Here is a 15306-nt window from a genome sequence, read left to right on the forward strand (position 1 = left end):
AAAAAAAATTAGTGAAATGGAAAAAATTCCACAGACCAAAACAATACATTTAAAAACCAATTGGACATATACAGAAAGAAGTAAAAATAATGAAGAAAAAATTTTTAAAAATTAGAACTGAACAAATAGAAACTAAATTCATTGAGACAGCAAGAATCAGTCAAGCAAAACCAAAAATTGACAAACTGGAAAAACCATGAATTATTATTTCAAAATGAAAGACGGGAAAATAGATTGGAGAGATAATCGAGGATTATTGGACTTCTGAAAACTTGATGAAAAAAAAGATGATACTTTTCAAGAAATCAAAGAGAACTGCCCAGATGTAATAGAATCGAATAAAAAAATTAAAGAATCACGAAATCTGAAAAGAAACCCCAAAATAAAAACCCCCAAGGAATATTGTGGAAAATTTGAACACGATTAAGGAAAAAATTTTCAACAGCCAAAACCATTTAAATACTGAGGTGCCAAAAAGGATCACCCAAATCTGGCTGCCTCTACATTAAAGGAAAGAAGGGCCTGGAATGATATCTGAAAGGAAAGAACTTGGGATGGAAAGAAAAACACCCAGTAATGAGCATTTTCCCAGGGAAGAAGATACTTTAAAAACAAATGAACCATTTTTTTAAGAAAACCAGAACAAACAAAAAAATTTGATTCCACCATAGAACCGGAATGCAGAAAAGGTAAAAATAACCTTTGGAAATTTCTGTTGTATAAAAAAGAAACATTATAATTTGATTGTACTGATATAACATAAAAAGGGAAGAGATATGGAAAAGGGATGATGGAAAAATGGGGAGGGAAAAAAGAAGGAAACCACATCCCACAAAGAGCAAAGGAAACTTATCAATCTGAGGGAATTTAGAGAGGGGAGGAAATTGTTGGAATCTTTACTCCCATCAGAGTTGGCCAAAGAAAAAATAAACATTTGTTTTGAGAAAATTTCCTCGCCCCATTAAAAACAGGGAAAAAGGAAAGAAAAAAGAAAAGGAAAAGGGAAAAAACCCAAAGGGGGAGGGAGGGAATAAAGAGGGTAAGCATGTGTTCAAGAGGGGTAATAAGTTTAAGGGGAAAGAGGATTGGGGAGGCAAGAAAAGAAAAAACTGGGGTTATTAGGAGGGAAAACAGATTTAGTAATTCTAACGAAATGGAATGGGATGAATTCAAAAGAGGAAGATAGCAGATACAAAAGTCAGAACCCTAAATATGTTGTTTAAAGAAACACATTTAAAGCAGGAATACATAAGAAAGGTAAAGGCTAGCAAATCTATTATGCTTCAGGTGAAGTCAAAAAAGGGGAAGCCATCCTATCTCAGATCCAAAAGAAAAAATTGATCTAATTAAAAGAGATAAGGAAGGAAACTACATCCCGGAAAAACAACGAAGCAAATCAATAAAACATATATGCAATGGTATGGCATCCAACTTCCAAAGGGAAGTTAAGAGGTTGCAAGAAGAAATAGAAAAAAAACTTAATAGTAGGAGATCCAACCTTGACCTCAGAATTAGACAAACAAACCACAAAAACAAATAAGAAAGAAATTAAAGAAGTAAATAGAAATTAGAAAATTAGGTATGGGATCTTGGAAAAATTGAATGAGATAGAAAGGAATAATTTCCTCCAGCATTCATGGAACCATTCAAAAATTGACCATAATAGACATAAAGACCTAAAATTAAAATGCAAGAAAGCAGAAATAGTAAATGCTTTCTTTTTCAGATCATGATGAATAAAACTACATTCAACAAAAAAGTTAGGGGAAATAGACCAAAAAGTAATTGAAACAAAAACTTATCTTAAAGAAATTTAAAAAATTATAGATAAATAATAATTTCAAAGATAATACATTGATGAACATCATACCAAAATTTGGGATGGCCAAAGGGTAATAAGGGGGAATTTTATATCCTTAGAGGCTTTTGAATAAAACAGAGAAAGAAAAGAAATAATTCTTAAACAAAACAAAAAAGACCAAATTAAAACCCCAATCAAATATAAATTGAAATTTAAAATTAAAAGGAGAAATTAAAATATTGAAAGTAAAAAAACATTGAATAATTAATAAAACCAAGAGTTTTCATGAAAAGCCAATAAAATAGATGTTTTGGAAATCGATTAGAAAAAGGAGGGAGGAAAAAAATTTAGTCTTAAAAATGAAAAGGAGAACCTTCCACCAATGAAGAGGAAATTGAGAAATAATAAATTATTTTGCTCAACTTTAGCCAAAAATTTGATAACCAAGGAAATGGATGACTATCCAAAAATATAGACTTCCCAGACTAACAGAGGAGGAAGAATGTTGAATAGTCCCATTTCAGAAAAAGAAAAGAACAAAATAAAAACCCCAAGAAAACCCCAGGACCAGATGGAAAGTGAATTTTACCAAACATTTAAAGAACAATTCCCCAAATTTATATAAATTATTTGAAAAATAGGGGAAAAAGGAGTCCACCAAATTCTTCTATGACAAGAATTTAATTGATATAAACCAGGTAGGCTGAAAACAGGAAAGAAAAAACCAACTCCCCAATGAAATTGATGTAAAACTTTAAATAAATATTACAAAAAGACTACAGAAAATCATCCCAAGATTCATTTTGATCAAGTAGGATTTATACCAGGAATGGGGTGGTTAATATTAGAAAAATAAATAATTGGCCATAAAACCAAATTAAAAAAACCATATGACATCCTTAATAGATGCAGAAAAAGATTTGATAAAATCCAACATCCATTCCATTAAAACACTTATATAGGAATAAATACTTTTCCTTAAAAATAACCAGCATCTATTTAAAACCACGTAACATAATGTAATGAGACAAACGCAACCATTCCAATAAATCGAGGAAACAATGCCCACATCACCGTTACATTTTAATATTGTATTAGAAACACAGCTATAGCAATAAGAGCTGAGAAAAAGATTAAAGGAATAAGAATAGGCAAATGAGGAAGCCAAATTATCACCTTTGCCGTGACATATTATACTTAGAGAACCCCCAGATTCTCAAAAAGTTATTAGAAATAACCACAACTTTTAGAAAGTTTTTATAAAAAAACCCACATAAGTCATCAGCATTCTTATATATCACTAAATCCAAAGCAGAGTTAAAAAGAGAAATCATTTAAAGAACTACTGATAATATAAAAATTTAAATCTATCGCCAAGGGAAAAACGGGGAACTTTATGAGCAAAACAAACCATTTCACACAAATTAAGTCTGATCTAACCAATTGAAAAATATTAAATGCCTGGAAGGGGAAAATAATAAAGATGAAATATTATTTAAACTAATCTATTTATTTAGCGCTTATACCAATCAGATCCCAAAAACATTTTAATGACCTAGAAAAAATAAAAAAAGTTATATGGAAAACAAAAGGTCAAGAATTTCGGAATTAATGAAAAAATCAAAAAAATTTATGTACCAATCTAAAATTATATTATAGAGCAGCAGTTACCAAACCGGTATTGGCTAAGGAATAGAAGGATCAGGGAATAGATTAGTTCAAGGGACAAAATAACAAATATAGAACCAGTCTTTGATAAAACCCAAAGATCCCAGCTTTTGGATAAGAACTTACTGTTTGATAAAAATTGGGAAAATTGAAACAATATGGCAGAAACTAGGCATTGATCCATACTTAACCAGACACCAAGATAACAAAATGGGTTCGACCTAGGAAAAGAATGAAATTATTAAAATTAGAGGAACACAGATAGTTTACCCCCTGTGGAAGGAAGGTTTTATGACCAAATAGAACAGAGATCAATATGATCACAAAAGAAAATTTTGATTATATAAACTGAAAAGTTTTTGAAAACAAACAATGCAGAAAGATTAGAAGGGAAGCAATAAACTGGGAAAATATTTTTACAGTCAAAGGTTCTATAAAGGCCCCATTTAAAATATATAGAGAATTAACTCTAATTTATAAAATCGTTTCTCCAATTGAAAAATGGTCGGATATGAAAGAAATTTGATGAAGAAATTGAAACTATTTCGTCATATGAAAAGATGCTCCAAGTCATTATTAATCAAGAAACAAATTAAGACAACTCTAAGATACACCACACCTTTTGATTTAAGATGAAGGAAAAATAATAGATTTTGAGGGGATGTAAAACCGACATTGATGCATTGTTTGGAGTTGTAAAAATCCAACCATTTTGGAGAGTAGTTTTGAACTATGCTCAAAAAGTTATCAAACTGTGCATACCCTTTGATCCAGAGTGATACTGGGATTATATCCCAAAAGATTATAAAGAAGGGAAAGGGACCCAGTACTAATGTTTGTGAGCCCTTTTTGTAGTGGTAGAAACTGAAACTGTGGATGTCCACATTGAGAATGGCTGAATAAATGTTATGAAAATTATGGAAATTACTGTTCTTAAGAAATGACCCAGGAATTTCAGAAAGGCCTGGGAGACTTACACCAACGATGCTAGCGAAATGATCAGGATCAAATCAAATACTTCAACAATACTAGATGATGACCAGTTCTGATGGATCAGGCCATCCTCAGCAACGATCAACCAAATCATTTCTAATGGAGCAGTAATGAACTGAAACTATGCCCAGAAAATAACCTGGAGAACTAAAACCATTACATTAAATTCCCAACCCTATATTTATGCACACCTGCATTTTTGATTTCTTCACAAGCTAATTGTACAATAATTCAGAGTCTGATTTTTGTACAGCAAATAATGTTTTGGTCATTATATTTATTTGGTATCTAAGTTATATTTTAAATATTTAACATCTACTGGTCATCCTGCCATCTAGGAGGGGGGGGGAAGAGGTGAAAAAATTGAAAAGAGGTTTGGAATTTTAATGCTGTAAAGTTACCATGTTATATCCTTAAATTAAAGGCTATTAAATAAAAAAATAAAATTATATTATAGAGCAGGTTACCAAAACTATTTGGTTTGGCTAAGGAATAATTAGTTGATGTGGGAATGATTAGGTTAAGGGATAAACAGTCAAAAAAATATAGCAACCTAGTCTTTGAAAACCCAGAGATCCCAGTTTTGGATAAGAACTTACTGTTTGATAAAATTTGGGAAAAATTGGAAACTAATATGACAGAAACTAGGGCATTGATCCATACTTAACACCGTACACCAAGATAATCAAAATGGGTTTCAGACCAGGATAAAGAATGAAATTATTTTAAAAATTAGAGGAACACAGGATAGTTTACCCTCGACCTGTGGAAGGGGAAGGTCTTTATGACCAAAGAGAACTAGAGATCTTACTGATAACAAAAAGAAAATTTTGATTATACAAACTGAAAAGTTTTTGTACAAACAAAACTAATGCAGACAAGATTAGAAGGGAAGAAAAACTGGGAAAATATTTTACAGTCAAAGGTTCTTGATAAAGGCCTATTTCCAAAATATATAGAGAATTAACTCTAATTTTAAAACGCCATTCTCCAATTGAAAATGGTCAAAGGATATGAAAGACAATTTCGAAAGGAAATTGAAACTATTTCTATCATATGAAAAGATGCTCCAAGTCATTATTAATCAGAGAAAATGCAAAAAGACAACCTAAGATACTATACACACCTGCGATTGGCTAAGATGACAGGAAAAAAATGATGATTGTTGGAGGGATGGGAAAACTGGGATATTGATGCATTGTTGGTGGAGTTTGGAAGAACCAACCATTTTAATAGTTTAACTATCCAAAAGTTATCAAATTGGCATACCTTGATCCAGCAGGTTACTACTGGGAAATCCCAAAGAGATTATAAAGAAGGGAAAGGGACCTGTATGTGCAAAATGTTTGTGGGCCCTTTTCATAGTGGTTAAAAAACTGGAAACTAAGGATGTCCATCAGTTGGAGAATTGAATAAATTGTGGTATATAAAAGGAATATTACTGTTCTGTAAGAAATGACTAACAGGATAATTTCAGAAAGGCCTGAGAGCTTAAGAACTGATGCTAAGGAAATGAGCAGGACCAGGAGATCATTATATACTTCCAACAATACTATATGATGACCATTTCTGATGGACCAGGCCATCCTGCAAAAGAGATCAACCAAATCATTTCTAAGGAGCAAAATGAACTGAATAGCTATGCCTAGAAAATAACCTGGGAGATGACTAAAAACCATTACATTGAATTTAATCCCTTATTTATGCAACCTGCATTTTTGATTTCTTATAAGCAATTGTACAATATTTTAGAGTCTGATTTTTTTGTAACAAAATAACGTTTTGGTCATGTATACTTATTGTGTATCTAATTTATATTTTAATATATTTAAATCTACGGCATCCTGCCATCAGGGAGGGGGGGGGTAAGAGGAAAATTGAACAAGAGGTTTGGCAATTGTTAATGCTGTAAAGTTACCCATGTATATATCCTGTAAATAAAAGGCTATTAAATAAAAAAAAAAGAAAACTGTCTGTTCATATCTTTTGATAAAGAACGAATAACTTAGAGTCTTATAAGTCTGATTCCATTTTCTATATATTTTAGAATGAGGCCTTTATCAGAAACATTGGCTATAAAAATTGTTTCCCAGCTTTCTGCTTTCCTTCTAGTCTTGGTGGCATTGGTTTTATTTTATAAAACCTTTAAATTTAATATAATCAAAATTACTCATTTTGCATTTCATAATGGTCTCTATTTCTTATTTGGTCATAAATCCTTCCCTTTCCATATATCTGACAGGTACAATCTCTTGTTCTCTTAATTTGCATATACTATTTGTCTTGGTAGGTAGACTCCAAGATATTTTATGTTACTTGTAGTAAAATTTATTTATCTCTTACTACTGGGCTTTGTTAGCAATGGATAAAAATAGATAAAAAATTTTATATTCTGCAACTTTGCTAATATTGTTAATTACTTTGAGCAGATTTTTAGTTGATTCTCCAAGATTCTCTAAAAATGTCATGATGCCACCTGCAAAGAGTGATAAGTTTGTTTCCTCAATGCCTATTCTAATTCCTTCAATTTTATTTTCTTCTGTTTTTTCTAAAGCTATATTTCTAGTACTGTATCGAATAGTAGTGGGCATCCTTGCTTTATCCCTAGGATTTTCACTTATTCCCTTTACATACAATGTTTGTTGATAGTTTTGGATAAATCTCGATTATCATTTATAGGAAAACTCATAGTTATTCTCTCTAGTTTTTTTTTTTAAGAATTGGAATGGGTGCTGTATTTTGTCAAAAGATTTTTGAAATAATCATATGATTTTTGTTAGTTTTGCTATTGATATAGTCAATTATGCTGATGGTTTTCCTGATATTGAAGGGGCCCTCTATTCTTTGTGTAAATTCCACCTGGGAATAGTGTATTATCCTGATGATAAATTGCTGTAATCTCTTTCCTAATATTTTATTTATTTATTTTGCATCAATATTCATTAAGGAGATTGGTCTTTAATTTTCTTTCTCTGTTTTAGCTCTTCCTAGTTTAAGTATCAGCACCATATTTGTGTAATAAAAAGAATTTCATATGACTGCTCATATTTTTTCAAATAATAAATATAGCATTGGAATTAATCTTTCTTTAGATTTTTTTTTGTAGAATTTACTTGTAAATCCATTTGGTTCTGGAGATTTTTCCCAGGGAGTTCATTCATAACTTGTTCAAATTATTTTTCTAAATTAGAGTTATTTAAATATGTTATTACCCCTTTTGTTAATCTGAGCAATTTATATTTTTGTAAATATTCATTCATTTTACGTAAATTATCAGATTTATTGGGACATAGCTGGGCAAAATAGGTGCTAATTATTATTTTAATTTTTTCTTTATTGGTGAGAAAATGATAAAATGTTGGAGGGGATGTGGAAGAATTGATGAACTGTTATAATAATTTTGGAAAGCAGTCTGGAATTATGCCCAAAGAGTTATAAAATTTTTTATATTCTTTGACCCAGCAGTGCTACTATTAGGTCTGTTTTCCAAGGTGATTAGGAAACAAAACCAAAAGAAGTATATATTATAAAATATTTGTAGCATCTTTCTTTATGGTAGCAAAGAACTAGGAATTGAGGGGATGCCCAATCAAGTGGTAAATTACTGAATAAATTCTGATATATGATTGTGATTCAATCTATGCTGTTAGAAATGATAAGCAGATTGATTTTAGAAAAAGAAATATGGGAACACTTACATGACTTAATGAAAAGTGAAACAAGTAGAACCAAGAGAACACTGTATAATTAGCACCATTTGAAGCACAATGGGCTTTTAAAAAGCTTGGCAGGTTCATTATAATTACTTGGTATCATCTTTAAATAAGACCTTGATTTATAATCAAGGAATATATAATCTTTATAATGCCTTCTTTTTTCTCTCACAAAAAACAAAACAAAATAAAAAAACAATTGAAAAGTGTGTGTGTGTGTGTGTGTGTGTGTGTGTGTGTGTATGTGTGTGTGTGTGTGTGTGTGTGTTGTGGTGATGAAGGAAACCTAAGAGTCGTATTCCTTGCAGGAGCATGATGTTCCATGGAGTAGAAACCAAACTTAGCTGCTGGTAGAAAATAGTTATCTGGAGAGTTCAAAGTTTTTTATAAAGGAAAACTTTGAAAAGTTCAGTCCTCTGTCATCTAACCCATTATTTATTATTTTAAAAAGCCAGGACAATTATTTTTTTGTCCTGTGCAGTTTTAATTTATATTTCTTGAAATATATTTCTGAAAAAAAACCCAAAAAACAAAAAACTATCAGGCTATAAAAAGTCTGTTGTATTGATTACCCTTTAGACTCAAATGAAAGTCATTTAATGAGAAATACTATTTCTAATTATTATTATTATGGATAATTTCTATATTTGTTAATAATTATCACATGTTGTTACATATAATATATAATAGTCCCAGCCCAAATTTCAATGGCTTATTGCTTGGGTTTTGATAGTTTAGAATGAGTATAAAATAGCCACTCTTTTTCTTCATCCCAGACACTCTGAAGGACTTCCTTTTTTAGATAGATATTTTTGTGGTGGTAAATTGGACTATCTTTTGTCTCATTTTTTACCTAGTCTTTAGTCATTGAATTCATATTGCTTCAAATAAACTTAAACCAGGGAAAGACTTTAATTTAGAAAGGTCAAAATGACCCACCACATTTTGGGCATAATCAGTTAACTTTGCTCTTGCCATCTGACTTCAATGACTCTGGAGGAGAAAGTGAGGCTAAAGACTGTGCAGCTCTACTTTGTTCAAATCCAATTCACTCTGAAGTCAAGACTTCACTTTCATGACGTCATTAAATCCTCTGAGAATGAATAACAACAACAATAATTAGAAGAAAGAGGTAATTGAGTAAAACCAAGAAAAAGGCCAAGTCATGTGTAGACTCTGGGTCACTCAGATTTGTTGGGTGCCTGAGACAATGCAAGTCACTGTTCCAGTGAGTGACTGACCAAACACATTTTGGATCAAGATAAGGGTTGCTGGGTTAGGACTTAGTAAATTTTCTTTCTTAATTGTTCAGAGACTCACAAGTTCCTTATTTTATTTCTATATTAAAACTGAACCTAAGGAGTAGGAGCTTTAGAATCATGCCTACAACATAGTTATGGGGGAAAATGTCTTGGTATCAGATTTCTCTGATAAGGATTTGGTAATAAAATAGATAGATAGACAATTTATAATAAACAACATATGAAAAATATAAATATTATATAAACAATTCACATACATAGGTAGATAATCTATCTAAATTCATATCTCTATTTAGCTAAAACTCCTATATACACAAATCATATAGCAGAACTTTTTTTTATGCAAAGTAAAGAATTGGAGGCTACAGAAACAGGTCAATGTCCATTGATTGGAGAATGGCTAAAAAAGAACAGTTACAATATAATCAAAGGTGAATGTTGCAAAATTCAAAGAATACATAAGATTCCAAAGAAAAAATCTGAGAAGATACCCCTTTCTATTCTTTTGCAGAGGCGGGAGGTCCCTGGATGAGGTATATTGCTTATATTTTCAAGCTTTTCCCATGCATCAGTAAGTTTTGCTGATTTTACTCTAGTTTTCTTTTTTTCTTGAAAATATTTGTTACATTGGTTTGACTCTTAGGAAGGAAAAATGGGAGCAATATTGGGAGAAATTGTGTATATCAAAAGATGTCAACAATTTTATTTTAAATTATAAATTAATAATTTATTATAATTATATTATATTTTTACATATAATATAATTATAATAAATTAATAAAAATAAATTAATATTTATTATATAAAGATGCTTTTTCAAAGGGCCAGATTTAAATAATAAAAACCTACAGGCTATGATGAAATCTAGAATTTTAAAAAAATGGACTGATTATTAAATTGATAAAATATTTCAAGATAAATTGTGAACTCAAGGCCAATTTATATGAAATAAGTGAATTTAATAAAAAGAACAAATATGCATATTAAGCAATTTAAAACATACAAAACATAATGTTTATAGTGGAAGTTACATTTATTTTTTAAGAGGAATTAAACTGCCTGCAGTAGCGTGGAAAATTTATTTATTGCTGATTTAAGATACATATATACATGCACACACATATATAAACAAAAAAGTATAAAAATTTGTCCAAGTTCAGCAAATATAAATAGCAATCATACTTCCTTTTCTGATCACGAGAGAATACAATAATAATTAGGCATATCATGAAACGTTAATGTTAATCTATGTAGGAATTGATTATAAGTCAATATTATTTAAGAACTTTGTTTCATGTTACTAAAAAAATAGGAACACTGGTTTTTATGTTCCCTGTCACTAAATAAAGCCTCTGTCATTTTAGTCAAAGCTTATGTCTTGTTCACAGAAGTACTTAATATAAAATAAAACAGAAAGAAATAATTTTAAAATAATGTATTTTTTGAGTTTTAAAAGTATTCAAAATGTTTAATGTGTCCAAAATTACAGAAACAATTAAAATTCTGAAGCATATTCTAATCCAGACTTTAAAGAGGGAGAGAAATTATAGTTGGAAATTTATAGATATCTACCTGCCATCCTTCTCGGATCTTCTGATTGAAGATTCCATATTCATATCGGATACCATATCCATAGGCTGCAAGTCCAAGTGTTGCCATAGAGTCTAAGAAACAGGCTGGTATATAAGAAACACAAAATACATTCATTTATATTTAAATATATATTTTATTTTTTCCAATTACACATAAAAACAATGTTTAATATTCATTACAATTTTTTTGAGTTTTAAAGTTTTTTCCTTTCCTCCCTTCCTTCTACAGACAGAAAGGAATTTGACATATTTTAATGATATATTAATTTAATCTGACATTCTTAAAAATTTTCTAAAATACAAATTCTGTAAAAATTATTTCCATGGAAGGTGAAACAACATATTCAAACACACTGGCAATTGAACAGTAGTTATTTTAACATTAACCATTACCCTCAAATTATAAGTTTCTTGAAAAGGATATTATTCAAGAATAAAATTTACTGCTCTCTCACTTCTGTGAATATTTACTACACACATTAATGTAAGCAAAACATTGTTGTCTTTCTTTTAAAAAATAAGAGAATAATACTAAAATTTTTGGGCTCTAAATTCTACAATATGAACTTTTAAAGTTTTTAATAGCTTTTTATTTTAAAAATATATTAAAGGTAGTTTTCTACATTCACCCTTGCAAAACCTTGTATTCCAAATTTTTCTCCTTCCCTCTCTCTTACTATCTTCCCCTAGATAGCAAGTAATCGAGTATGGGTTAAACATGTGCATTTCTTCTAAACATTTCCATATTTATCATGCTGCACAAGAAAAACCAGATCAAAAAGGAAAAAAGTGAGAAAGAAAAAAATCAATCAAGCAAACAACAACAAAAAGGTGAAAATACTATGTTGTGATCTACATTTAGTATTCATAGTCCTCTCTCTGGATGCAGATGGCTCTATCACAAGTTTATTGGAATTGGTCTGAATCACCTCATTTTTGAAAAGAGGCAGATCCATCATACTGTATGAACTTTTGATCAACTCTACAGACTACTTTCATTCTATGTAAAATCCTGACCAACTTTCAAGAAATTCAAATTTGAGCAAAATTCCTCTTGTAATGTGTAGATAAAAATCACGTAATTTTGAAATTACTTGTTGATTGGTAAGAGCTGTGATTTGTCTTTAGTGAAAATGGTGGTGAGACATTTTTGATTCATTCTCATAAATAAATAATGAACTATTTGGCAAAATTAATTATAATCCTACAGGGGGAAAAATGAGCATTTAATGAATTAGCAAATTTCCAAGATTCTTGATGAAAGGCTAGAATGGAATAAACACTTTGAAATGATAGAGGATTTTTAAAAAACTACATATGTTTTTTAAACTGGAAAGTTCTATATGGTAACAAATTGTTCAGTAATTTCAATAAATATTTATTAAGTACCTATTATGTGTCAGATACTGTGCTAAGTGCTAGGGACACAAATAAAAAGAAAGAGTGTTCCTGTTCTCAAGGAACTTTCAATCTTTTGGAAGAGGACAAGAGAAAAAGGAAGCTGAAAGCAGGGATAGGGAGATACCAGGGATTACTCAATGGAGGAAGGGCAGCTTCTTATATAGAGCTGAAATTATGCAGAGCTGGAGATGGGAAGTGGTATTAGGTGGAAGTCCAATTTCTGCCCTTTATAAAATGAAGACATTGTGAGGAGTTTAGTGCTCCACCCTCCAATCAGAGAGGAGAGGAGGCTGAAGGAGGCAGGAAAAGTTTTGCATAGCCAAGGTTTGAATTAGCAACATCATGATGGTATAAAAGTGAACATCTTAAAGCAGAGATACAGATGTGAAGTGTAATGACAAGACAAAGGAGGAGGACAAGAAAATAAGTCTCAGAATATTAATGTCTTCAATGGTCATGAAGAAATGTAAGTGAGATAGTCAGAAGTGGCTTTGTTCTGCTTTGATGGTCTTATGAGAAAACATAAATGATAAGTAAACCATTAGAGAGGAAAGAAGGAAAGTGAGTAATTTCATCCTCTCACTTAATAGGGCTACATAAAATGAAGAGTTTTCAAATATAAAGGAAAGTTGGGGGAACAGGGAAGCCATCATGCTGTCATCAGCAAACATTTATCTCCTCTTCATGTTCTTCTTGTGATTTTGCTATCTCTTGCCTTATTGCTATTGCTAACATATTTAGTACTACAACAAATATAGTTATATATTTATATAGTTATAATATATAGTTATATATAACAAAAGGGGATAAAAACATTTGTGCTTTAATCCTATATTTATTGGAAAAGCTTCCAGTGTATCTCAATTGCCTATGATATTTGTTTTTGATTTTACATTGTATTTTTTTTGTAAAAATGTTTTATATATATTTATACATACATATAGACACACATAATTAATTGAATATTTTTAAAAAATTCATCTATGCTTATATTTTATAGAATTTTAGTGTAAATATGAGTTTTACTTTGTCAAATTTTCTACGTTAGTTCAGATGATTTGAGAGTTTTTGTTATTAATAATTGGCTGTTTTCTAACACTGATCATTCTCACAGCCTTGATATGAATACAAATTGATCACAATGAATAACTAGATGAAGTCTTGTAATATGTCTGGTATTTTCAAAAATACAAAAATACACAAAGTAACAGAATGCCAATTAGTAATGCTAAGTAACACAATCTCAGAAAGGAAAATGAAAATAGATATAAAAGAATTACCAAATAAATAAAAATTATTTAGTCTTGATGGATTTATATAAGAATTCTATTAGACTACTAAAGGATAATTAGTGCAAACTTCAGGGAAAGGAGCTAAGATAGTTAAAGTAAAAGAAGCACTCAGCCAAGTTCTCCCAATATTCCCCTCCAAACAACTTTTAAAAAATGCTTCAAATACAGTTCTGGAGTGGCAGAACCAGGAGTGGTGACAGAAATAGCAGTCTGGGGAGCTCTCATGTCCCCATGATAAAGGGACTTGTCAACAGTTCATAAAAAGATAAATGTCATGGGTCTCCTGTGCTAGTGCTGTATTTAGGATGTGTTGGTGTTTCTTTTTCCAAAACACAGCCAGGTGATAAAGCGTTCAGATATTTTATTGTGTCCTTCAATATAGCCCGGTTAGCCCAGAGGCCTATCTCTCCACTTGGTTCTAAGAGCTCTGCTTGGTTCTAAGAGCTCCGCCCAAATGTATCCAAATCCAAAGGTTTGTCCTTTAGACTCCATCCAGCACCAAGGTAGAAGATACAATGAATCTCTCTTACCTCAAGATAGGGCTTGTAGGCTTTCTTCCAGAGTGCTCGGACTCCAGGGAATGCTCCCAAGTAACTCTTTCAAATAAACTCTCCTAAGCTCTAAGAGCTTCCTGTATATATATGATCTCCCAAAGGTTAACTCTGCCTTCTGGAGGGAGAGGGATTCTGGGTTATCTCCCAGACTGCTCTCTGGCCATAAGAGAGGTGTGAATTCGAATATCTCATATTAAGCCATTCTAAGCCCTGAAATCTCCCAAACTTGTGAACTCCATTGAGTACTTAGATACTTATGAGCTCTCTAAAGGTATGAACACAAGCATTGTTTCCATCAGTTGTACTTATTACCTTGCTTCAAGTTCTGGCCCAAAATATCTCCTTCTAAGATCAAATCAATCATATTGAACCATGCCAAATTAGATAATTATTGTCTCTATCAACTCCAATGTCTTAACATTTTGTAAAGATTCCAACAAGGATGGGATGCTACTTAGCAGCTCTATTCCTTATACACTCTTTTGGGTAACAGCTCAAGCACAGGGAAGAGTCCTTCAGTAAAGAGGAAGCAGGGACCCTGAAGAACATTATCAGTTGTGATCCTGAGGAATCAATGGCCCTTAATGGGTAATGAACAGAGTGCAATCCAAGAGAAGAGCCATATATAGTTTTCCTCAGATCATTCCATTTTGGAAACACTGAAAACTTCCAGCCCCCTAGAAAAAACTCTAAAAACAATAGGTAAAAAAACCTGAAGTTTGGAACTGTGTCATAAATATGGTTCTGATATCCAACACATGCAGAATAAAAACAGGAAAAAAAAAACCATGGGCCAATTTTCTTAAGGCATATCAATGCAAAAATTTTAAGTAATATATTATCAAGGAGAAAATACCAATATACACAAAGATCATAAACTATGACCAGGTGGGATTTATACCAGGAATTTACAGCTGATTCATTATTAGAAAAACTTTAAGCTGCTTGATGTATTTGATCATATCAATAACAAAACAACAAAAATCATATGATTACCTTAATAGATAAAGAAATATTTTGACAAAATGTG

The 15306-nt window shown here is 31.1% G+C and overlaps 1 protein-coding gene across 1 annotated transcript in view; it reads right to left on the reverse strand.

Annotated features, from left to right (window-relative positions):
• PYGL (glycogen phosphorylase L) overlaps positions 1–15306 on the reverse strand; it is a 114097-nt gene that overhangs the window by 68799 nt on the left and 29992 nt on the right. Inside the window, exon 4 of the mRNA XM_031952989.1 lies at positions 11010–11113. Within this exon, the coding sequence (XP_031808849.1) occupies positions 11010–11113 (104 nt within the window). The remainder of the gene's footprint in view (positions 1–11009; positions 11114–15306) is intronic.

The sequence above is a fragment of the Sarcophilus harrisii genome, chromosome 2 (assembly GCF_902635505.1).
Source record: "Sarcophilus harrisii chromosome 2, mSarHar1.11, whole genome shotgun sequence".
Lineage (NCBI taxonomy): Eukaryota > Metazoa > Chordata > Mammalia > Dasyuromorphia > Dasyuridae > Sarcophilus > Sarcophilus harrisii.